At 49.0% G+C, this 25,528-nt stretch overlaps 1 protein-coding gene across 1 annotated transcript in view; it reads left to right on the forward strand.

Annotated features, from left to right (window-relative positions):
• Nucleotides 1–25,528, forward strand: part of CSMD2 (CUB and Sushi multiple domains 2) — a 565,161-nt gene that overhangs the window by 431,138 nt on the left and 108,495 nt on the right. The window contains exons 26-28 of the mRNA XM_059686241.1: nt 11,084–11,286; nt 16,478–16,669; nt 21,176–21,314. Coding sequence (XP_059542224.1) covers nt 11,084–11,286; nt 16,478–16,669; nt 21,176–21,314 — 534 coding nt within the window. The remainder of the gene's footprint in view (nt 1–11,083; nt 11,287–16,477; nt 16,670–21,175; nt 21,315–25,528) is intronic.

The following is a 25,528-nucleotide window of genomic DNA, read 5'->3' on the forward strand; positions in this document are numbered from 1 at the left end:
AGCCACCAGAGGCTGGAAGAGGTAAAGAACAGATCCTCCCTACGGACAGACCCCAGAGGGAGCACGGCCCTACCAAGAGCTTGACTTCAGCGCAGCGATACCGATTTCAGACCTCTGGCCTCCAGAACTGTGAAAGAATAAAGTTTTCCTGTTTTAAGTCACCAAATTTTTGGTACTTTGTTACAGCGGCCACGGGAAACTAAAATGGATGTGATTTTGAACCTACTAGATGTTCAGGAAAAGATTGTGCTAAGGATGATGACCATGAACGGTGATGTGTAATTGGAGTCTGTAGTCCCTGGTTATATTATCAGTGGTTTAGTATTGGGTAAAGGAAAATCGTTTTAAGTTTCCTGTGTTACATAAGGCAGAGTGAAATAGTATATTATTTTTCTTAAATTTTATAATTAGAGAAAATGCAAGTTTGGGAGTATTTTTGAAAATATTTAAAGATGCTTAAGAATTAGAAACAAAATGTATAATATACAAATCACTGAAGAAAGTGGAAAAATTGCCCGGCTGGCATGGCTCAGTGATTGAGTGTAGAGCCATGAACCAGGAGGTCACAGTTCAATTCCAGGTCATGGCACATGTCCAAGTTGCAGATTCAATCTTCGGGGGGGGGCGGGGGGGGGGGCGCGTGCAGGAGGCAGCCAATTGATGGTTCTCTCATCATTGATGTTTCTTTCCCTCTCCCTTCCTGTCTCTAAAATAAATAAAAACACATTTTAAAGAGTGTGAAAACTAAGAAATATGGCAAAAAAAGAAAATTGTAAGAAAACACATAAACAAAAGTATAAAATAGGGTGATGAAAAGAAGCTTGCATTAGCAATACTTGCTAGCTAATGTAACAAATAACCCCCCAATCTCAATATTTTAACACAGTAAAGGTTAATTTTTTACTCACTTTACAGTCCCATGCTGGTCTGCAGTTGGGCAGGGCCTTAGGGTGGGGTTGGAGTGTCTCTTCAGCAAAATCATGGCTCCAGGCCCCTTTTTTATGTGAGAGCCTCACCATCCTCCAGGGCTTCCTCACATCTGGCCAGCTGGGGAGGGAAGAGAGCGTTTTAAGAGCCAGCGCTTCCTCCCACATCCCACTGGCCAGAGCAGGTATTACAGGTCACCTGTCCTGAGGGAGGTGTGCCTAGGAGAAAGAGGATGCAGCATTCAGCGAACACATAGCGTCGCCACCACCAAGAGCAAACATCAGTTCTGATAATGAGTGTCACTGACTTTTGTCTGACCACTACTGTGTGACGTAGGAGGGACCCGGAGGAGGAGAGACAGCCCCTGGAGAGGCCAAGGTTACAGGAGTGCAGGATGGGCCAGCTGCTGGGAGAGTCCATGGACATACGGCCCAGAGCTAAGAGCTGTAGTCTGAGACCTGGTTGAGGGTCAGCAGAGAACCAAGGTCAAGTGGGAGAGCAGAGTGCATGATGCAGATGCTAAGCAAAGGGGTGGGCAGAATGGTGAGGGGGTGGGGAGTGAGGGGGCATCCCCGAGAGAGGCCCCAGATGATGGCGTTAGATGTGGAGGAATTACTGACTGACCCATGGGCAGAGAGAGAGCTATAAGGAGCCATGAGCTGGCACCCGCATGTAAAACGTCCATTTTACAAGGTAACCATGATCACATTAAGTAGAGGGGGGTGGGGGAGGATGCTTCTAAAATGAAGAGCAATAAAATACTAAAAATAAACATTTGAGACAAAGAAATGCCATGAGAATACATAATAGCATGAGATCACAATATTGCTTTTTAAAAAAAGTAAAAGTCAAGGGGAAAAGAAAACACTAAACGGGACAGAAGGAATTACTTCACGTGATAAAATTCATAGCCCATAGTAATCCTAACAGTCACGAATCTTTATGCACCAAATAACCTACCAACAAAACATAAAGCAAAATCTGTTGGAAACACATGGAGAAATGGACAGCCGTAGAGATTTAACAAATCTGAGTCAAGTAAAGATAAATAGAGCAAATATGGAATTGGCTTTAGGTGATTTTACCCTTTATTGATTTTATAGTATGTATCAGAGTCAGTGCAAGGCACTTCACGTGTGATTTCATTTGCAGCGATCCTCTTAGCAACATTGCTGAACAGGTGGCATTACTGCCATTTTCCAGAGGAGTAAACTGAGGCTCTGGGGGGTTCCCCAATTAGCGATCACGGAACGGGTGTTTGAACCCAGATCTTTGCCTGCACAGCTTCTGGTTTGTTTGTTTGCCACTTTGTTATAAAGCCTCTTCAGGAGACATGAGCCTTTCACTTTATGGAAACTATTTCTTCCAAGAAGGACCAAGGTGCATCTGCCTCTCACAGGGCAGGCTCTAGCTAATGAGAGGCAGTCACAGGGTTTGCATTTACGGAGCGAGGATGAAGAGAAGGCAGCTGGTCCAAGGTCACCCAGCAGCTGAGAGTGCCGCACAAGGCAGCAGCCTACCGCTTTCGATTGTGCGCTGCCCCGACCTCCCAGAACGCCTGCCGCTGCAGCAGCTTCAGTGACCGGAAGCCCAGGTTCATGCCTTCACTTACAGAAATAACAAAAGATTCTTTTCTTCTATTGAATACCAGCTGGCTCTAGATGCCAACGCTTGCCTTGGGCTTTGGGCTGTCTTCTCCTGTTTTCTCTGGATAGCAGGATGCTTTAATTATTATTGTCTGCTATTATGATCATGGTTTAATTGTTTGTTTGCAGCTCAGTAGCTCCGAGGGGGGCATTTTACAAAACAAGTATTATTTTCTCACTGTCATGTCCAGTGTCACTAAGGATAATTTAAGCTGCATTCTCATCTGGGGACAGGAGTGATTGCTGACCCTCTTCACCCTACAGCAGCTGTTGGTGCACACACTGTCTTCCCCTGATGTAAAGATCCGCCGTGATGGCTCATATGGGGCGGCGTCCCGTGTTCGTGCAGAGCACCCAGGCCCTTTCACATTCTGGGGCCCAGTCAGAGGGCAAGGGAAATCGACATGGCAAGCTGCATGGATTTCTTTTTCTCTTCTCGTTTTTGCGTATCTCTTGCAATGGATGCAGATGAACCCCCTGTAAGCCATGAGGTGGGCAGTCTCCCCAAAATACCCAATGTAGTCAAGTTTCCTTCAGACTGAGAGAACTGAGGGCTGGAACCCCAGAAGCAAGTTTTGTCTGTAGACAGCCCTAGAGAGGTGCCGGCTCCTCCGATGAGAATCCGGTGCTCTCTTGGCTTTTTAGATTTAGTCAGGAGGCGGGTTAGTGGACAAGGGCTGCTGGAACAGACTGAACGGCTTAAAGTAGCGAGTTTATTTTCTCACCGTTCTAGAGCCTGGAAGTGTTCGCTCCGGAGGGTCTGAGGAAGATCTGTTTTATGTCCCTCCTGGCTTCGGTGGCCACCACCCCCCCTCGGCATCCTTTGGCTTGCGGGCACATCACTCCAATCTCTGCTTCTACCGCCCCTGTGTCTCCTCAGTGTCTCTGTATCCAAATCTCCCTCCCCTTTCTCTTACAAAGACATCCGTCCTTGGACTTGGGGCCCACCCTAATCCAGTGTGACCTCATCTGAACTTGACCTCATTGCACATTCACAGTGCGCTTATCTTTTTGGGGGAAGACAGTTCAACCCACTGACGGTGGTGTGAGGGCATTGCAGGGCAGGAACCTTCCAGGCAGAGGGGAGTCCCCAAAGCCAGAGAATAAGAGGAAGATGGGTGAAGGTGAGCAGAGCGGGAGAAGGCAGTGGGGCTGCTCAGGAAGGATTTGGTGGTCCCCCTGGAAAGTCTGGCTCTAATCTGTTGGGAGGGAGGAACCGTGGCTGGGGCGAATGTGTGATTCAGGAAAATCTCCTGGCCCTGGCGGAAAAGGTGGATTGAAAGGGGGGGAGGGGGCCTGGACCCAGGGAGGCCAGGTACACTTTTTAGGCCTCAGTATATGCTGGTCCCTGTCTTGCAATCTCCTTCCTTTCTCAGTTTCCTTGTGCTTTTCTTTCTTCAAAACTCAGACACCTCCTTGATGAAGGTTTCCTTGTTTTTCTCAATTAGAAGACAAAGTTATAAAAGAAAGGCCTTTGGTACCAGAGAGATGTGGTCTGAATACTGCCTCCAGCCCTTACTAGCTGTTAACCCCCTCCCTGCAAATTGCCTCAGTTAACCCCTGGGGACTTCAGCTCCCCCATTAGCAAGATGGCAAAACAGACTCTAAAGTGCAGGGGTTCTACGAGAACATCAGACAATACATATGCAGTATTTGGCACATAGGTATTTCTACAAACGCTTCCTTTTCTCCCTCCCCCGTTATTTGGAGAGCACTGTTTACCCCGCTCCTGGAGTACCGAGTGCACATATTGTTATGCTTTGTTGGCTCTTTCAATGAGCAGCCGCAGCCTCTGGCGCAAAGACAGAGCCTTCCACGTTCCCACCGCTCTCAGCGCCACTGGGCACGCAACACACTCAGCCTCTCCCTAGCTTGTGTGTGTCCGTGGCCCAAAGAACTGAGTTCAGTATTTCAAAAGCCCAAAGAAGCCAGATGTTCACCTGCAGGGGAGCGCCCAGGCAACCCAAGATGCCTGGGCCAAAATTAGCCCAATCCATCAGAACCTCTGCTGAACATTTTATATACACTGATTCCTGTAAGGTAATATGAGCCCTCGGCAAGAGTCCTCACAAATGTGGTTGGTTTGGCAAGGCGTCTTCCCTGGCCATCGTCCAGGATTTCTTATAGGGGTCCCTAGGCTCCTGCAGAGGCCCCTCGATCCATTCTTGCCCATGCCAGTCTCTTCTCACCTGGGCAGCTAGAGTGATCTGTCCATGTAAATCGGCTCCATCAGGCCCCAGCTTAAAATTCTTCCATGACTAACTTCCCTTAGCCTGTAGAATGAAGTCCCGACTTTTCCCGGACCCAAGGGCCCCGCCTGGCCTGGCCTCACCTCTGCCTGCCTCTCGTGGCCTCAGTGGCCTTTCCGTCGCTCATACCCTCCAGGCTGGTTCCCTTCCGGGGCCTTTGCACATGCTGCCCTTTATGCACAGAAAGCTTCCTGCCAGCTCTTACCCTACCCTCCCTCCCATTGGCTGGCTCCCTGTGAGCCTCTCATCTTGCTCAAATGTCACCTCGTAGAGAGGTCTTCCCGGCCACTCTGTCTAAAGCAGGTGCTCCCCCTCAGCACCGCGCTCTTACAGCTGATAATCTCTTAATGGGTTTGTGTCTGCCGGAGTACTGCCTGTCTGCAGAAACAACCGGAAGATGACTCCCTGTCTGTCATCCTCACCATGATCTCCCAGCGCCCAGCACGTAGGAGGTCTAAATAAATGAATGCAGTAAGACGTCTAGAACCGCAGCCTCTGTCCTTCGCATTGTTTTTGCATGCAAAGGACGTTGGGCTGCCTCCTCCTGCCACTTCTCTTGACCTCATCAGTGCCAAGCCTTTGACTTTGTCTGATTAGCAGATCAGCTAAGCTGAATGCAATGGGCTGGAATTTTTAATTCATGGTCTCAAATGTCAGCCCTTTACCCTTGTGTATGATTCCTATGTAAACTATTGATTACTGATGGGGCCTCGTCAGTGCATGCCTGGCGCTCGGCCATATCCTCTCCCTTCTGGAGATGTGAGCAGCAGCAGCAGGTAAAAGAGGGGAAGCATTAAACTCTAACCTAGACTATAATTTTATAATGAAATTCTGGCTCAGTTTCTAACCAGCCCTGACCTCGGGCAAGTTATTTAACCTTGCTGAATCTCCATATTCTCATTTTTAAAGATAGAAACACTGCTACCTACAAAATAAAGGTGTTGTGAGGATTAAGTGGGATAATGTGTGAGTGCCTTATAGACAGTGCTTGCTTCCTAACATGTTTTGTTTCACTTCTACTTCGTCTCCATATTCTTTCCTTTCACAACTTCCTATCAGACTGTCCTCCTGGGATTTTATTCATTCATTCATCGATGCACTCATTCATTCAATTACTCACCCTTAGGGACTTTAGTCCATCTGTAACTGAAAGAAGGTAACACCCAAACTCTTCTAGCTAATTTTCATGATCTTCTCTCAGTACAGCTCTTTCCCCTCTGACATCCTAACACCTGAATCCCAGGGTGGGGTCACCTTTATTCCCAGGCACCGTCACCTCCCCATCTGCCTCTGTGTCTTGTCCCATGTTATTTAATCCAAAGAAAACACACTCCCTTTCATGCCACCCAAAATTCAATCTCATTTCCCGCTTCCTTCCCTGACAAGTCCCGTCCATGAACCCCTCTTTTCCGAGCACACGTGCAGCAGCACCGCACAGCTCACCGCCTGGTCTGCCCCTCAGTGCACGGAGTGGCAGCGGGGAGACAGGGGAGGAAGGGGTCGCCAGGATAGCAGCCAGGGCTCTTGTTTGCTCTGCTTCCTGGGAGCTCCTCCCTCCCCCGCGTGGAGCCCATCCACCAGCCTGTTCCCCGTAAACACCTTGAAGAGCAGCCCATCTGTCTTCACTCTGCCGGAAGCCCTCAGAGGGGGGGCTGCCAGAGGGATGGGAACACAATCACTGAGAAAACCCACACAGCTTCTGGTGCGCGGCAGTCTCCACCTACATCTACTAGTATAACAGGGACCATCTAGGAAATGTTAGAGACTCACTTGAATCCTAGTAGAACTAACTGGTGGCTGAAAATAAGGAGCCCACACACATACAGTCAACAATAAATATGTATCAAAAAAGTATATCCAAGAAATGTAGCAGAGAAGGAAACCATAAAGCCACCGGAGTACATAAACTAAACCCTAAGTAAGTTAAGATCTCTACAGTGTTCCTGGCTGGAGAAAATCAGTAACACACAGATATCAGTTGGCCACAATTAATCCATACATATGTTCACTTCCAAAAAAATATAGTGGGATATTTTGGAACTTGATCGCTGTAAAGTTCATCTAAAAGGATACATTTGGGAAATTAGCTAGGAAATTTTGCAGAGAAAATACAAAAGGAACTTGCCCCGTAACCGTATCAGATTATGAGACTATGAAAACCAACATAAGCTGAGCAGCTGTGTTCACGGCATCACCAACAACCCAGTAGGCAGCGGAGGGAGCCCTGGAGCGGAGGAGAGTCAAAATCGGACCCACGGCCAAGGCGACATTTCACACCCGTGCAGGAACCTGGGTGGTTCAGTTCTGAGGGTCTTCTCTCCAGGGAGCCAGCGTACCCTCCGGAGTGTTGGGCACGTCTAGGCACTGGGGCTGCAATAGTCAGCAAGGCTGGTCCAGCACTGGCGAAAATTACCTTCTACCTGGGGAGACGAGCAGCAAACAGGTGAATAAGTGAAGTCTTGGCTGTAATAAATGCTAAGGAGGAAGTAAACAGCGTCTCATAGTCAAAATGTGGACGAGGTAACTTTACATAGATGTTGGGACAACTGAATGTGCATTTGGAAAAATAACGAACCTGTAAACCTCCAAAGCATGAAACTATACAAGTTCTGGGAAAATATTAAAGTTTTGCTTTTGAGCCATTTGGGGGAGAAGAGGAAAATGTGACGACCAGTATTCTTAAAGGGAAAGATTGACATGGTTGTGTATGTAATATGAATAACTTCTATCCCAAAATAAAAACAAAATTTAAAAGGAAAAAAGATACCAGATGCCAGGAGAAAATATTAATAACAAATATACTTTTCAGTGGGGATGTAAATTGATACAGTCACTTAAGAGAATGATTTAGCTATATTTTCCAGCATTTAAAAAAATATATGCCCATTCTCCCCCGAAAAGAATATTTCTACAAGTCACCTGAAATATTAACAGAAATGTGCAAAGCTACATGAAGAGTGTTCCTTGCAGACTTATCTATAATAATAAAAGCATAATATGCTAATGAGACCAAACAGCTGAACAACCGGATGAACTTCCAGACAAAGCTGGGACTGCGAGGGCTGAACCCATTGCACGAATTTCATGCATTGGGCCTCTAGTATAAAATACAACACTAAAGCCATAGTGAAATATAATAATGTTCTTTTCCGCAGAAAAAAAATAATATATATGCCCATAATACTGTATTCAATGAAGAAAGAAAGTTGCACAATCACCATGTAAAATATGCTTCCATTTGGGGGTAAATGTGTTTGTGCACACTAAAAAAAGGTCTGGAAGAACATGCACCAAAACTAAGAGGAAGCACAGAGCTCTGGAAAAGGAGGTTGGTTTGTGTGAAAGAGACTTTTTAAAAATCGAATACATCTGTATATTGTTTGCCTTTTTCTGCCTTGAACACATCTTAAAATTTTTATAATTTAAAAGATAGTTTTAAAAGGAGATGGTGATGAATGGATTGGAGCCTGGACTAGAACAAGGATGCCAGTGGACAAACAGGAAATCCAAATAAAGTCTGGAGTCGAGTTCAAAGTCTTGATCCACAGTTGGTTTCTTGGTTGTGACAAATGTACCAGGGCAATGTGAGACACTAACAATGGAAGAAAAGGTGAGGGGTTTATAGGAATTCTCTGTATTATCTTCACAGCGTTTATGTAAGTCTACAATGATTCCAAAGTCAAGTTGATTAGGAGAGAGATTTGCATGGGCTCTTAACCAAGGCAGCTTTGGCAGTCGGAACCATTTTGTTCTGGAAGATTCCTGCTGATCTCTGTGGCCAGCGGGCTCACCGCACGTGGAGAGCCCTGCCTAGCCTCCTTGGGTTGTCAGGGATTAGCTGGTATGTAGCTAATATCCCATGTTCTGCCCTTGGGAAACCAAGGTGTAGGCTTACCCTTGCACCCACCACAGCTGGGCCAGCGTCTCAGGCACCCACAGCAACCCCTGCTCTTTAGCGCCTCCTGTTTTTAAGTCTTCATTTTTTAGAGCAGATTTAGGTTCCTAGCAAAATTTGAGAGGAAGGCACAGAGATTTCCCAGAAACCCACTGCCCTCACACAAGTAAGCCTCCCCATTAACATCCCCCTCAAGAGTGGGGCATTTATTACAGTTGATGAACCAAATTGACACATCATTATCACCCAAGGCCCATAGTTTACATTAGGATTTATTTTTGGTGGTGTACATTCTGTAGATTAGGACAAATGCATAATAACGTATTCACCATTATAGTATCATCAGAGTATTTTCACCTCCCTAAAAATCCTGTGTGCTCCACCTAGCCATCCCTCCTGCCCATCCAGTCCCTGGCAACCACTAATCTTCTCATTGTCTCCATAGTTTTGCCTTTTTCAGAGCGTCATAGTTGGAATCATACAGTGTGTAGCCTTTTCAGAACACCTTCTTTCACTTGGCAATATGCATTTAAGTTTCCTTTTCATGGCTTGATAGCTCATTTCTTTTTAGTGCTAAATAGTATTCCATTTTTTGGATGTACCACGGTTTATTCTTTCATTCACTTACTGTAGGACATCTTGGTTGGCAGTTATGAATACAACATTATAAGCATCCAAGTGCAGGTTTCTGTGCGGACATACCTTTCAATACATTTGTGATTAGCTTTCAATACATAATGTGATTGCTGAATTGTCTGTTTGGGTTGGTAACAAACTGTCCAGCTGTCTTCCCAAGTGTCTGAGCCATTTTGCATTCCCACCAGCAATGAGTGAGAGCCCTGGCTGTTTCTCATCCTCGCCAGCTCTGGGTGTCCGTGTTTCAGATTTTGGCCGTTCACATAGGTGTGTAGTGGTATCTCGGTGCTGTTTTAACTTGTAGTTCCCTGTTGACATAGATGTGGAGCAACTTTTTATATGTTTGCTATTTGTATATCTTCTTCGGCGATGTGTCTGGTAAGACTTTTAATCCATTTTTAATCAGGATGTTTGTTTTTCTTATTGTTGGGTTTTAAGATTTCTTTGTATATTTTAGGTAACAGTCCTTTATCAGATGTGTCTTTCGCAGATTTTCTCGCAGTCTGTGTGGCTTGTCTTCCTATTCCCTTGACATTGTCTTTTGCAGAGCATAAATTTTTAATTTTAATGCCTTCCAGCTTATCAGTTCATTTTTCATCGGTTATGTCGTTGGTGTTGTATCTAATAAGTCACACCATACCTGAGGTCATCTAGGCATGCCCCTCTGTTATCTTCCACGAGTTTTCGTTTTATGCGTACATTCAGATCTGTGGTCCATTTTAATTTATTTTTGTAAAGGGTATAAGATCTGTGTCTAGATTCATTTTTTTTGCATGTGGCTGTCCAGTTGTTGCAGAAGCATTTGTTGAAGAAATTACCTTTGCTCCATTGTATTGCCTTTGCTCCTTTGTCAAAGATCAAGTGACTATATTTGTGTGGGTCTATTTCTGGGCTCTCTGTTCTGTTCCATTGATCTGTTTGTCTGTTGTTTCACCAATACCACACTGTCTTGATGGCTGTAGCTTCATATTAAGTCTTCACATCAGGCTGCGTCAGTCCTCCAACTTCTTCTTCAGTATCGTGTGGCAGTTCCAGGTCTTTCGCCTCTCCATTTAAACTTTAGAATCAGTTTGTCAATATACACAAAATAGCTTGCTGGCATTTGATTGTCTGTTTTTACCTATATCCTTTCCCTTACCTTCTCAGCATCCCCCGCACAACTTAGAATGATATGGGTGTGGACTCAGGAGTGGCTCTGGGAGCTGTTGTGTAGAACCGAGAAGGCTGGGGGTTGACAATGGCAACATGAGGCTCATGATACCAAACAAGATGCTGACCCTAGCCAGTGTTGTTCAGTGGTTACAGCATCAGGCCACGCACCGAAGAGCCGTGGGTTTGATTCTCGGTCAAGGGCACAGACCTCGGTTGCAGGTTCATTCCCAGCCCCTGTTGGCCCATGTACAGGAGGCAACCAGTCGATGTGTCTCTCACATGAACCTTTCTCTCTCCTTCCCTCCCTCCCTTCCACTCTTTCTGAAAATCAGTGGAAAAAATATCCTCCGGTGAGAATTAACACAAAAAAAGTGCTTAAAATCTACACCCCTCACCCTTGTCCCCATCACTAATAACTACAGTGGGAGGAGCAAGCTGGGTGGGAATTCTGAGGATGCTGCCAGACACAGCCTTCTCTCCCTTCCTACGAGCCTTGTAGGTTTCTGACCTTCCCTAACCGGATGCCCGGACAGGAGTGGCTGGGCCCCACCTGACTGCTGCCTCTTCTCCCTGTTCAGGCTCCACTTCCTGGTGTTCGACACGGAGGAGGTCCACGACGTGCTGCGCATCTGGGACGGGCCCGTGGAGAGCGGGGTCCTGCTGAAGGAGCTCAGCGGCTCGGCGCTGCCCAAGGACCTGCACAGCACCTTCAGCTCGGTGGTGCTGCAGTTCAGCACCGACTTCTTCACCAGCAAGCAGGGCTTTGCCGTGCAGTTCTCAGGTCTGTGCCAGCCTTCCCCGGCCCCTCTCCGTCTGTCCTGCTGCCTCGAGCCCCTCCAGCCCCCCAGCTCTCCACTCATGTAAAGATACTTACTGAGCATCTGCGTGTGCCTGGTACAAGACTAGCGCTTGTTCAGATATCCACGCTGCACCTACTCAGTGCGGGGAGTGGGGGACACAGGCAGGTTAGTAGACACTTACGTGCAAATTGATAAGCACATGGAGGAGATATGTAAACCACGATGCTCACCTTGGGGCATCCAGGAAAGATAATGCCCAAGCTCAGACCTGAAGATGAGTAGCAGTTACAGGAGAAAAGACAGTGTTTCCAACAGCGAACAGTCGGCCATGACGTAGAGCTGGTCTTGCCACTGACCTGGATTTTGGAGCCTCTGTGGCCCCCATTCGATGAAAAGGAGAGAAAAGGTACCCTGGCTGTAAAGAGCACATGCACAGCGCAGAGGCAGGGTAACCGGTTCAGACGCAAGGCTCGTCCCTGGGGCTGAAACACGGGAGCCGGGGAGGGAGGTGGAGAGCGGTTTGGGGTGCGGTTATGGAAGAGCCGATCTGACGTGGCGCACATTCCGGTTCTTAGTCTAGTAAAGGTCTGGCAGCTAAATGTGAGCAATCTAAATTCAATTAATTATGTACCGCTGGAGCCAATTATGGAGGAGCATGACAAAGAGCTGCGGAAGATGGGCAGTGCTCAGACGTCAAGTCCCAATATTAGATAATGTCTATGATTGGCCCTGCCTCTGCCTGTGATGCATCATCTCATCTCCTCTGAAGTGCCTCTCCCGTCACTCATCTCCCTGCACAAGTGACTCTGCCTCGGTCGGTGCTTGCGTTTATTATACAGCAGCTGTCTTCATTACCATCTTCTTACTCCTCTGTCTGTCTGTGTGAGGGGTTTCCATGGTGATTCCGGAGGCAAGTCTGCATGGCACCTGTGCCGCGGCTTTGCCTCCACACTCTCACCAGTCGGGGTATCAGCTAAGGGTGGTTGGGTATATCCCTGGCACCAGTGGGGCTGTAATGGAGCTATAGACCCTGCGCCTAGCTCTCTTCTGATCCATCTCCTCCATAGAGATGAGGGTGTGGGCAGATGAGAGTCTCCAGCATTGAGTTCTTTTGTACTTATTAATCTGCCCATTTAGCACTAATGCAGGCTTCCAGCCCAGAGAGGAATAGCTCCTTGCAAGGTTCACTGGGAGTCTTCTTCCTTGATCATGGCATTCATTCACCCATGGAGAGAGTCCCTGGGGGCCACTGAATAGCTCTGAACTAGTCTGAGATTAGGGTTCCAGCACGGTACAACAAGGGAGTCATTTAGATAAGCGTTTCCCAGCATCTGTTCCCTGGAGTTCTAGGGATTATTTATTGGTATTGCAGGAAAAAGAAGTTTGCACACCTGGCCAGTGTGGCTCAGTGGTTGAGTGTCGACCTCTGAACCAGGAGGTCATGGTTTGATTCCAGGTCAGGGCACATGCCCGGGTTGGGGGCTTGATCCCCAGTAGGTGCCATACAGGAGGCAGCTGATCAGTGACTTTCTCTCATCAATGATGTTTCTACCCATCTTTGAAATCAATTAAAAATATAGTTTTTAAAAATATTTTTTTTAAAAAGGCAGGGTCAGGTGATGCTGGGAAGGTCCTCAGGTTGAGGCGGATCTAAAGAGGTTATCTGTATTTTGGGACCTCTCTGGACTGTGGGTGGGCTAATGCACGTAGATTCAGGAGGTGCCTGTAGGCCACAGTGGCCAGGCATATTTGGCCGGGGATGACTTCTTTCTAAGCCATCTCAAGTGATTAGCATTTCGTGATACAAACTTTGGAAATTGCTGGAAGAAGCAATCGAAGGGACTCCCAGCAGTGAAGAGGGTAGAATGCTAAAGAGACGGCTCAGTACACTCTCTGGGAAAAGGAGTATTATGAATAATTAAACGAGACATGTATTTTCTCTGGCTCTGCCCACACCAATGAGTATGGCTTTAAAAAAAAAAAAAGCCCATAATTGTACCAATAAATTCCCCCACGGATCTGATTATCTGACCTCCACTGCGTCCTCAGCGGCGCCACGTGGGACAGAGTCCCTGGGCGTCTCGTGAGCCGTGCCTTCACCCAGCAGCTCCAGTGCCTTCTCGGGCATTGCCCAGCTCCTCGACAGACTTTCCTCCTTCAAGGTTCAGCTCAGAGGCCACTTCTTCCTAACCTCCCCATTCAGAATACATCGCTGTAGACGATGGCACCTTCGGCACTTTGCTTGTCTCTTTAGCACACTGTCAGTCCCATTCACTCTGCGTTACAGTGGAGCTGGCCCCCTGCTTGCCACCCCACAGAGAGCTCTGCGGGCTCGGGGTCACCTCGCGCCATCTGACTCCTCCACGGGGTGCGCATCCAGCAGGTGCTCACTCACTGCGGCCTGCACAGTAGGCACATGGCGACGTGGACGAATCCATGGAGGGTTTTCTCCCACACGGGGATTTCCTGAGTTGGGCGAGCCACCCTGGGCGTTGCCTAGGTCCGCAGAGAGGGGAGTGGACAAAGCTTGCCAGCCTGGCCAGTGGTCTGGGTGTAACCGAGGTTCGGGAAAGGTTACCTCCCCTGTTACTGTCCTTGGTTAGCAAATATCAGGACTACTCTCGGGGAGAGAGAGTGGCTCAGCCCGTGCTAACCCTATAGTGTGTGTTTGACACGGGGATTTACAGAAATGCCAGGGACGATTAGTGCCCGCTCGGCTTTATTAAGTAAACATGACTGTGTAGCACCCCACATCCTGTCTGCACCACGTGGGCCCAGCCTTTCCCAGAGGCTGTGCCAAGCAGCTCAAATTCAGGAGCATGAAAGAGGGAAGGCGAGAACAACAAAAGGTGAGGGGCCCGGAGGAGAGGGAGCATAACCGCTGCCATCTATTGAGCAGGCGCCACGTTAGGCTCCCCACGGCATTCTCCCTCCCGTGTTCACAGACACCTTCGGGTTGCAGATGTGGGCTCTGGAGGCCCCGAGAAGTTTCTCATTCAAGGTCATCCAGCCTGGATCAATGCCCCTGTGTCTGATTCCCAAATCCAGGCTCTTAATCATGGCACGCTGTTGCCTCCCATATAAATAATCTTTCTGAGTATGCTCAGAACAGTGAGCTATTTTTCCCCAAGGAATCATTTACATGTGCACAGTGCCCTGGAAAGCCAGAGATGAAAGCCAAGTCTGTTTTTACTGAGCACTGCTGTGTGCTGGGTACTGTTCTAGGCCCTGGGGATGCAGTTGGAAGCAAAACAGCCAAGGTCTCTGTTCCCATAGAGATAGATGCACACGTGTATACAATTAAGAGGCAAACAAATAAATTAGCCAGGTTCTTACAGATTGTGCTATGAAAAGAACAAAATGGGATAATGTGATAAAAGTGATGGAAGCGGGGGTAAAGAATGAGCCCAGAAGAAGAGGATCAAGGAGACCTGTCTGAGGAGGTGATATTGGTGCTGAAAACTGGATGACAGGATAGAGCTGGCATAGGATGTATGGCAAGATCATTCCTGGCAGAAGGACCAGCCTGTGCAAAGGCCCTGGGGCAAGTAGGGAAGGGGATTGTGCCTGCTGTGTTGGAAGAAGATTTTACAGTTATGTCTGGAGCACAGTGATAGAAGATCACCACTGCTGTTAATCATTAAAACTGAACACAAGCGAAGAATAGGTTTTAAAATGTGATCTGAACAGGGGAGGGCTACAGATAGGGTAACATATACCAGTAGTCAAACTTTTTCTGTAATGAACCAGATAGTAAACATGTCAGGCTCTGTGGGCCATATGACATCATAATGCCGCTCTGCCATTCCAGCACATAGACAATATGTCAGCAAATGAGCATGCCTGTGTTCCAATTAAACTTCATTGACAAGAACAGGCACAGAGCCAGATCGGGCTGCAGGCCTAGTTTGCTGTATACTGTGTAAGGCATCATTGGGGGTCAGGTGTTAGATACTATAACTCCAGACTCTCCACACAAGCCTAGGTCTTACACTTAGTGATATGAGTGTGCACTGTCGCTTCTTAGACTTTTCCACTGAAGTCACCTAATAGAAGGGAGAAGATAGCTATTTTCAGAAGATCCGGAGAGTGTAGGAAGCAAAAATCTCTTTGCAGCTTCATGGTTTTGCTTAAAAACGAATATGAATTTTACATCCTACTCCATAATAAATTCACTTGTTTTAGTATAAAAGTTATTTCCCCCAAAATTTTAAAGAAAAACTGACCCTCCAAATAAATGAGTTATCGATCCTGTGGCCTTCAAAACCTCTTGTCCCCGGGTCCTGCCGACCCGTCTGTGAACGGTGACATAGTGGGAACTGTGGCGGCTGCTGGCTTGTTGCAGCTGCCTCAGAATCCTTTCCCCGGACTTTCGTGTACACCATTTCCTTTGGTGCACTTTCTCCTGCTTCATTCATTCACTCACTCATTCGTTTATTCACGTATTCCTCCCTTACACCATTCATTGGGTATTCACTTAGAGCGTCTGCTTTGCATTTCACTAGCTTAGGTATTAAGACTACACGCAGCTCCCAAATTTCTGAGTTTTTTGAATTTTTAATACATCTCAGTTACTAATGCTTGTTTTGACCTCTGCTTTGTTACAAACACTGGATTTATCTTTAGTTCCAGTCTGATGAGTCTTTGGTTGTTTGCCACACAAGAGAGAATATGGGTTGCACCCGCCTGAGTAATTCCCTGCATCTTCGCAGCCACTGCTCAGCGCTCGGGCGGCGGACCCCGGGACTCCTTTGCAGCCCCTGCTGATTGAATTTGGAGTTTATACTTAATTATCTTGTCACTCCCTTATACAGATCATGTTACCTACATTAGACAAGATTGCAAAGCTTAGCTCTGAAACAGTCTCGTATCGGTAAATCAAGCTGAACTCAGCTCTACAATCATAGCAGCGCCATCATGCTCAACTCAGCTTCTCGGGACGGGATGACGGGGATGGTGAAGATGTTGGGAGAATGGGTGGCAGTGGCAGTGGCAGAGGGAGCGGAAGTAATGGGGGTGAGAACGGAGATGGTGGCTCTATTGGGAGGTGTCGGAGATCACGCAGGGGGCCTGGCTGACGGACATGGTGATGTCAGTGAGGGGGGTGCACTGGGAGCCTCATGTGGCTGACATCTAGGCAACCCCACCTCCTCTTCTGTTTTCTTGCCCCAGTGTCCACAGCCACGTCCTGCAATGACCCTGGGGTCCCACAGAACGGGAGCCGGAGTGGTGACAGTTGGGAAGCTGGTGACTCCACGGTGTTCCAGTGTGACCCTGGCTACGCCCTGCAGGGCAGCGCAGAGATCAGTTGCGTGAAGATCGAGAACAGATTCTTCTGGCAGCCCAGCCCGCCAACATGCATCGGTACGGAGCAGCACAGCGCGAGCCCTGCCCTCTGGCCCCAGCACGTGGGGGCTCCAGACCCCCTGTCCACATACGTGGCAGCCGCAGGAGACTCAGAACAGCCCAAAGTTGCAGAAAAACCAAAGTTTGCTTTTCATGCACCTGTGTGTGTGTGTGCACATGCGCACATTCACACACACAGACACCACATTCTTCACTCTATAAAATGGCCCCAAAGGTTCCTAAGCCAGGTGTGTCTGCCCCTTTTCTCCTGGCCCAGGATGTATAGGTTGGAAGGGGACAGTGGTCATGTTGGGTGGTAGGTCAGCAGGTTCTGAAATGACCCTTCCATTACCCAAAGCTCTAGAAGGACACCCCCAGGCTTGGGTGTGAAGGAAGGAACCCTGCTCCTCCTCCTCCCAAGGTCACTGTTGGTCACCTGGGTGTTGGTTCTCCGGATCTGCCCTTAGTCTTAAAATCTCCCCATTGGATGGAGGACAAATTGGAGGCTCTGAGACATGTCCAAGGTCATGCAGCTTGTAGGGGTTGGGCTGGAATAATCCTGCTCCCTAGCATAGCAACTGGAGACGGGGGGAGGAGGGAGCTTGGAGGGAGAGAGGAACAGGAAAGAAGGAGAGAGAGAGACAAACATCCCAGTGTTCACTTCCGCTCAGCTCTTTTACTCAGGCAAGGTACTGAATGTGTTTCTGTGTCAGCAATGAGTGCTAGAGGGGAACCAGTAGCCACTGAGCCCTACTGTGTGCCAGCCCCATACTGGACATTTATTTCCACAACCTCATTTCGCTTTCCCGGCAGCTCTCCGTAATGAGTGCCATTCCCTCATTTTACAGTTGAGGAACCTGAAACTTGGACACATTTGGATATCTTGTCCCAAATCACAGAGCCAGGATATGGCAGAGCCAACCCTGAAACCCCGATCCCTCTGTGTACAGAGCCTTGCGTTTTCCTGCCACACAGCGCACACTGACTCCCCTGCTGGAGACGGGCTCCGGGGACTTCCGGAGACGTCTGCCCCGCAGTGCCCACCCGGCGGGGCCCTGCACCTCTCTCCACACGGTCTCAATCCCCGCATCTGAGGTCTGGCTTTGCTGGCCATGCCCTGAGGCCCGGCCTTGAAGACAGACCCTGAACCCCGTCCCTCAGTGGTAACTGGTAGTCCTCTGGGTAGGTGACAGAGCATGTGCATGTGCTGTGGACAGGAGGGCGAGATCCGGGTGCCAGACCAGCTCAGTTCTCAACTGCATGTCGTGACTGTTGCAAAGCGTGGAGGATAGTGAAGGAGACAGATCCACGTTATTTCCTTGCTCTGCCATTTACTAGTTCAGTGGCCGTGGGAAGGTTACTTTGACTCTCTGAGCCTCAGTTTCCTCATCTATAAAGTGAAAGACAATAGACTTCCTCCTAGCATTGTGGGAGAACTCACAACTAGCCCAAATCTCAGGAAATACTCATTTCTCTCCTTCCCTCCTCCCTTCCTCTGCCCTTTCTCCTTTCCCAGTTTTCTTCTTTCGAGCTTTCAGACTCACTGCCCTCCCTGAACCAGAGTTTCTTCTGGTGTAGGGCATCCTGTCTGGGAAGGCCCTGGAGGGAATCACATGACTTCCAAGGCCCCTCTGATTCAGCATCCTTCATGGCAGGGATTCCATAGGCTTATCTTGCAGAAAAGCAGGTCCTGAGACAAAACCATCCCAGTGGAGAAGAAGGGCCGCCCTGCATTAAGCTGATGGCAGTAAATGGGCAGCGAGCAGGGCAGAGCGGGTAACTCAGCTCTCATTACCCATTCCTTGCACCCTGTGGCCTGGGGAATGCTTCTTAGGCAACACAGTGAAAGTCTTTGCCTCTCTCTCAAACAGCCTGGCCATCCCAGTGACAAGCCCCTAATTTCCAGCTCCCTTGGCCGTCTTCCAGGCTCGGCCTGTCTGGCCGTGGCATCCTTCCAGGGAGGAAGCCAAGGAAGAAAAGTATTTGTTGAGAGTCATCCCCATGATAGGCGCTGGGCTGGACTTTGCGGCCACGTGATCGCAAATAGAATCACCATGTGGACTCAGGTTCTGGGTTCCAGCTACCCAGGTTCTGTCCAACTTCACCACCACAAGCTGTGTGGCCTTGGATAAATCACTTCATCTCCTGTGCCTCGTTTTCCTCCCCGAAATGGGGAGCATAAAAGTACCTACCTCACAGCGTCGTTTTGAGGATTAAATAAGATAATGCTGTAAAGCTCATGGTAACCACGGCATACAGTAGAAGCCATTACCATCATCATTCTGTTCCGTTTGTTTTGTAGACCAGGAAATGGGGGTTCGGAGAGGTATGATGACATGCCCAAACTCACAGTTAATAAGTGGCGTAGTCAAAATTTGAACCTAGGACCGTGTCACTTCAAAATCGATGGCCTCTGTCACAACTCTCCCCCTCAGTACAGCCTGCCCACCTCTCAGCCTTCCTGGAATGGTCTGCCGAATTTAGGGGTTAACCGAAGAAAAACAGGCGGTTTCAGAAATGCCTAGATTCACCCCATCTGAGGCAAACTTAAAGATACTCCTGAGCTGCAAAGGAAGGCCAGGCCTAACAGCCCTTGCCCGAATGGAGGCATCATTGTGCCCCCTTGGGAAGATCCCCCAGGGAGCTGGGCAGCCGGCATGACAGGAGTGTCCCCCTCTCACTGGCTGCGTCACGCTGTGCTTCTGGGTAGGGCCACTGTGAACAGGACAGTGTGGTCTTGCCTTGTTAAATGCAGTTTTGCTCTGGTCTGTCCCATTCATCTAACCCTCTTCTCTAGAGAAGGCTCAGTGGAGAGGAAGCGCGGGAGGTACAAGGCAGACCTGACTCGAGGAAGCATCCTCACTCACAGAAGCTCTTGTGCCTGGGGCCTGTGCCTGCCCGCCGTGGGGAGGGACACCCCTCTCTTCTCCCACTGCCATCAGCAGTTCTGAGGTGGCAGAGCGGTTGATGGACTCTGGAGCCAGACACGCGTGGGTTTGAGTCTCAAAGTGACTCTGGGCGAGTGACTTAAGCTCTGAGCCTCGGTTCCTCCTTTCTAACTCAGGAAGGATAGTCCATAGCTCACTGAGTTTCTATGGGACAGAAATGAGATAAGGCAGCTAAAATGCTATAGCTCATGCCTGACATTTAATAGGTGCCCACTTGAGTGTTTCTGGTACTCAAGTTGGTGTTTGAGATATATTTCCCATGGAAAAAAACACACTACTCATGACCACTCAGGTTTGCTGTTCAACCATGTTAGGACTTTTATGGCCTGGCTTGAAGACCTACCATTTTTAAAGAGACCCTGTGGAAGGTTGCTCCAGCCCTTTAAGCATTGCTCTGAGTAAAAGCTGCACCACGAGGCAATAAATACTGCTCATCTCTGCAACAGGCCAGCGGCTGCCGTTCAGTTCAGCCTTGGATACAGCCTTGGCTCCCACCCCATGTCCAGTCTTGGATTTTCTGGCTTCCTCTGGCATGGCTCTCCATGCTCCTGTGGGCTCACTATTGGCCTGCTTCGCTGCCAATCTCCGATGGTGCATCGTAAGCCACAGTTAGAGTCTTGGCCATCTTTTTCTGTTAATGACTCCATACACTTCCCGGCCTCCACTTGACCAAACCCTCATGCTGCAGGGCAATAGCCCGGTCAACTAGTGCAGAACCTGGCTCAGGATCTGGGAGGGGCCAGGGGGACTCTGGGTGAGCAGCCTGCTGTATCGCTGGCCACCTTCCCTCTCCTGCCAGCTGGGAAGGCCTGTCATCTCAGGAGGGAAACCACCGTGGACTGATGGGGATTTGTAGTATCTCCATACGACTGAGGCGTACATGTTCTCTTGGAGAAGGTCTTTTGGAAAATTGGACGGGATCTGCAGCCCCAAGCAGGTGCCAAGAGCACTGGCAGTGTGGGAGTCTGGTGGTCTTGGCAGGTGAATATGGTAATGTTTGCCACCCCTGACCAACTCACCAGGACTCTCGGTAAATCGCACAGTGCCCGCCTTGCCTAGAAAGAGGATGTGAGGCAGCGGGCGGAGAGCAGGTGTTCCATGGGTCTGAAAGACGCATGATGGCTCCAGGTACTGGCTGCTTATGGTATGCCAGATGCTTTCCGACATCAAAATCTTTGCAGGCACCCCGTGAAGGCAGTATTGTCTCTTTTTGCAACAGAAAGACACTGAGGTCCAGAGAGGTTAGGTCAGTTCTCTGACGTCATACAGCCAGGAGCGGGCAGTCACGGATTTTGGTTTTGAGTCATTCCTTCAAGTGAAATTAGCCATTGAGAAATGAATGGCTCAGTGGCATTTAGTGCATTCGCAGTGTTGCCCAACCACTGCCTCTAATTCCAAAACATTCCATCCCTTCCAGGAGAAACCTCGGACCCATTACACTCCACCCTGCCCTTGGCCTCCAGGGCCAGGTGTCAACTCAGGTGTATTAGACTCAATCCTCCCTCTTCTGTGCCTACAAACACCCATTGAATCGGACCTGGTGAAGGGGCGTCTTACCCTTGTCTTCTCTCCTCAGCTCCCTGTGGGGGAGACTTGACGGGACCCTCGGGAGTCATCCTGTCTCCAAATTACCCAGAGCCCTACCCGCCGGGCAAGGAGTGTGACTGGAAGGTGACCGTCTCTCCAGACTACGTCATCGCCCTGGTATTTAACATGTATGTACCTTTCCCTGGGAGGGAGACGAAGGGTTCAGAGCAGCTAGGGGGTTCAGACCTGGGTGTCTGGGTGAGTATACACAGGTCGCTGTGAGTGCTCAGCCCCGGGGACGTGTAGGAGCACCAAAACGAAGAGACCGGAGCTTTTACAGAAAGTCTCCTATGGGCCCAGAGTGGCACTCAGTGGCTTCACATATATTCTTATTTCTTTCTTCTTATTATTGTTACTATTCTTATTATTATTGTTATTGAATTTTATGCATGGGTGTGGGGTGTCCCTCAGCCCGGCCTGTACCCTCTCCAATCTGGGACCCCTCGGGGGGTGTCCGACTGCTGGTTTAGGCCCATCCCTGCGGGCCCATCTCACAATCCAGGACCTCTGCTTCCTAATCGCTCACCTGCCTGCCTGCCTGCCTGATTGCCTCTAACCACTTCTACCTGCCAGCCTGATCGCCCCCTAACTGCTCCCCTGCTGGCCTGATTGATGCCTAACTGCTCCCCTCCCGGCCCGATCGCCCACAACTGCCCTCCCCTGCCACGACCCACTTCCTCGGCTGGGACCCGCCTCCTCCACGCTGTGCAGAGCTGTGGAACCCCAGGCCTCACCACATGGAGCAGCCACTGGGCCCACCTCTACTGTGTGCGCAGCCATCTTGTGACGACGTGAGGGCAAGATGCCACCTAGGCTATTATTAGTATAGATTTTATTTTATTTTTTATTTTTTTAGCTCCGAAGCTGTTGAGATTCAGAAACCAGGGCCTTGCTGGATTCTTGTCTTCTGCCCTCCTCTTGTTTTCTCCCCTGCTCTCACCCAGCTCATTCCAACTTGCTCCCCAGCTTATGAACAGACTCAGGTTTTTCTCAGATGCACCCCTATGTAGCTCCCCCACGATCTCCTTTATTCCTTTTAGAGGCAAGCTCTTCTAAAGAGTTGTCTCTGCTTTTCTCTCCTCCCTCCCCTCCTTTCACAGAGAACCACTGAGAGCTGGTCTCTGCCCATGGGTCCGCTGGCAACTCCTCTGATAAGACACCGGCGAACTCCTGGTTGCTTAACAAAGTGGAACTGTCCATGTTTTATCCCCAGCACCTCTTGATCGCTCCCTCAGTCCCTGCTCTGCTTCTTCCCCTTGGGTTTCATGAAGTTCCCCCTCCCGGTTTTCCAGCTTCTTCTGTGAGTGCACCACTTCCCCTTCATGACCCTCTTTCTTGGCCAGGCAATGTCTCAAGCCGTTTCTCTTCTCATCCACACCTCCTTCCTGGATAAGCTCATCAACTCCCAGGGCTTTCCTCTTAGAAACTGCCTACTCCCCTCTGGTGCCCCCCCTGCCCCCCCCCCACCCACCCACCCCCGCCCAGACATCCTGCTGAGCTGTAGGCTCAGATATCCAACTATTGGCTGCCTCTGGTGCTGCAGGAGCTAGGCTGCAACACACAAGCATATTGCTCCTCCCCAGACAAGCTCCATTCTGAACACGGGATTGCCACCCTCATCCACCTTCACTGCTTCTTTTATGAGTGACCAAGGTGTGGAGCCTCTGCTGCCTTAATACACCTCCTGTTTTCTCCTCTGGTGCATCCTCCCAGCGGCTGCCCTGGTTGAAGCCTTGTTATTTCCCATCTAAATTACCACCACAGTATCCTAAGGGGTTCCTCTGCCCCCATCTTGCCTTCCATGCCAGTCTCTTCTTTAGCTAGCTGCAGAGTGGTCTTGTCTATGAAAATGCTACAGTAACCACCCTGTTTTCCATTTTAATGTATGGTAATACTTCTTAGCAATCAGGAATGAACTACTGATGCATGCAGTGTGGGTGAATCTCAGAGCACACTGAGCAAAAGGAGACAGACACACACAAAAGTACATAATGAATGATTCCACTTATATAAAGTTTTAGGATTGGCAAAACTTGATATGCATGTGTCAAAGCTGGTAAGGGATGATCATTTCATGATGTGTAAATTACATTTAATTTTAAGAAAAGAAACAATAAATAGATCCTTTATTTTGAAATCCTTCACAGCCCCTTTTTCCCTATAAATTAAAGTCCAAACTTAAATTTCATTCTAAGCAATCTGGTCGTTGCCTGCCTCTCTATTCAGTGCCCCCACCGCAGTAGAACCCCACCCATCCCGATCCCTGGGCTCCAGCCAGACTAAAGTACCAGCAGTCTCCAAGCCTCTGCCTCTCCCTTCACAGCGGCGTCCTTTTCAACTGCTGAGGGTCTTTCATCTCCCTAGGCTCCGCGCCAGCTTGGCCTTCACGAAAGCTTCATTTTCTCCTCCCGGGAACTTTGTGTTATGACCCCATACACCTGTACAGACTTGAGACTTTGCTGTATCATCTTCACATCCATCACTTCCTTCAGCCCCAGCCCCACCCCCATCTGGAAGAAGGGGTGGTGTCTGACATATCCCATGTCCCGGGCGCCTTGTACAGTGCCCGATGTAGGAGGGCACTCAGATAAAATCAAATGATTGAAGGAAGGCACGGACAGAAGAAGGTAGTTAGGAAATGGTGGAGCCATAATCTGTGACCAAGACTGAGCAAGTCCCTCCCTTGGTGATTTTATTTATTTATTTATTTTTAATTGCTTAAAGTATTACAAAGAGTATTACATATGTCTCCTTTTTTCCCCCCCGCCCTTGACAATCCCCTGGCCTCCCCTACCCCCCAGTGTCTTATGTCCATTGGTTATGCTTATATGCATGCATACAAGTCCTTTGATTGATCTCTTACCCAGTGGATGACAGCTGAGTTATGGTGCAGGAAGACCATCCCACCCAGCAGTGGCGGGGACCCTGCAGCTGACCCAGTGTGGGAGGGTGCCATGCAGGAAGGAAGTCATGCATGTCTGGCTCTGCCCCTCATCCCCTCTCTCTGCTGGCCCTACCCCTCTGACCGAGAGTTGCCATCGCCCCGCCCTCCACCACACGTCTCAACCAAAGGGTGGGACTGCGTGTCATTCTCAGTTCTGCCAAATGGAGTATCTGAGTATCCCAGCCTGTGGCTGGGCTATGGCTGAGGTTGCATCAGAAATCTGTTCTCTGCACACTCACTTCCTCTTATTCTGTTGTTTTCACCTTCGCATGCTCAATTAGTTCCAATTGCCTTTGCTGGATATATACCTAACAGTGGAATTATAGCATCGCAGGGCACATATTCAGATCTAGTAGGTATCGTGAAACACTTTCCAAAGTGGTTGATCCCAGTGGCTCCACAGTCTTGCCAGTCCCTGGTGTTTTCCATCATTTTCACTCTCTCCATCCCAGTGGGATAGATTACATTCAGGAACTCTAATATTCCACTTACTAAACTAAGACAGTTTTTAAAATAGATTTTTCCCCTCACACTATTGTCAGGATTGCTAAGAAAGAGGCGCAGCTGTGGGTGCCAGGAGTGGGGTGGTGGCAAGTCCTCGGGAGAGCGAGAGCTGGCTCGGGGACACAGGAACGAAGCTAGGCTCCTGCAGGGACAGGCCCTTGCTGCCTGGGCATGGCTCCCGGCCAGCTCCTTCCCTCTTGGGAAAGAAGGTGCAGCGTAGCCCAGAAGCAGGGAGGGGACCTGGGTCTGGACCTGCGCCAGCTGACTCCTGGGTGTGGAGAGGTGGTAACTCATTTTCCCTTCTGTGCATAATATAGTGAATATGGACAATATTGTTTTATAATCACCAAACTCGTTAAAAGACTCGATCTCAATTATTCCAGCCACTAAAAAGAAATGATAATTATGTGAGGTGAGAGAGGTGCTAATTATTACTACAATGGCAGTCATATTGCATACGTAAATGTACCTAGTCAGCTTGCTGTATGCCTTAAACTTACACAGCAGTATATGTCAAATACATTTCAATTAAAAAATATTTTTTAAAAAGAGGATGTTCCGTTTCAGCTCCAGCTTTCTGAATGCTGACTCTGGAGTCTGCCTCCTCTGCCCAAGCCTGCTTTTCCCATCTTCTCCACTCACTGGGAGGTGGCTGGGGCCTCGTCCTTCCCTGCCCCACCAGGGAGTCTCGGGGTTGGGGGCCCGTGGGTGGAGGGCGTGCTGCCTGGGAGGCCTGGAACCAATCCCCCACAGTTACCGAGGGACAGTAGTATTGCGATAAGCATGCAGTTTGTGTCTTTTATTCTATGATATGACATACACTAATGAAATTTTAGGTGTTAAACCAACTTTGGTTGTGCCCAGTACGAGCTCTATTTGACCTTGGTGGGGTGG

Source organism: Myotis daubentonii, chromosome 3 (genome assembly GCF_963259705.1).
Source record: "Myotis daubentonii chromosome 3, mMyoDau2.1, whole genome shotgun sequence".
Taxonomy (NCBI): domain Eukaryota; kingdom Metazoa; phylum Chordata; class Mammalia; order Chiroptera; family Vespertilionidae; genus Myotis; species Myotis daubentonii.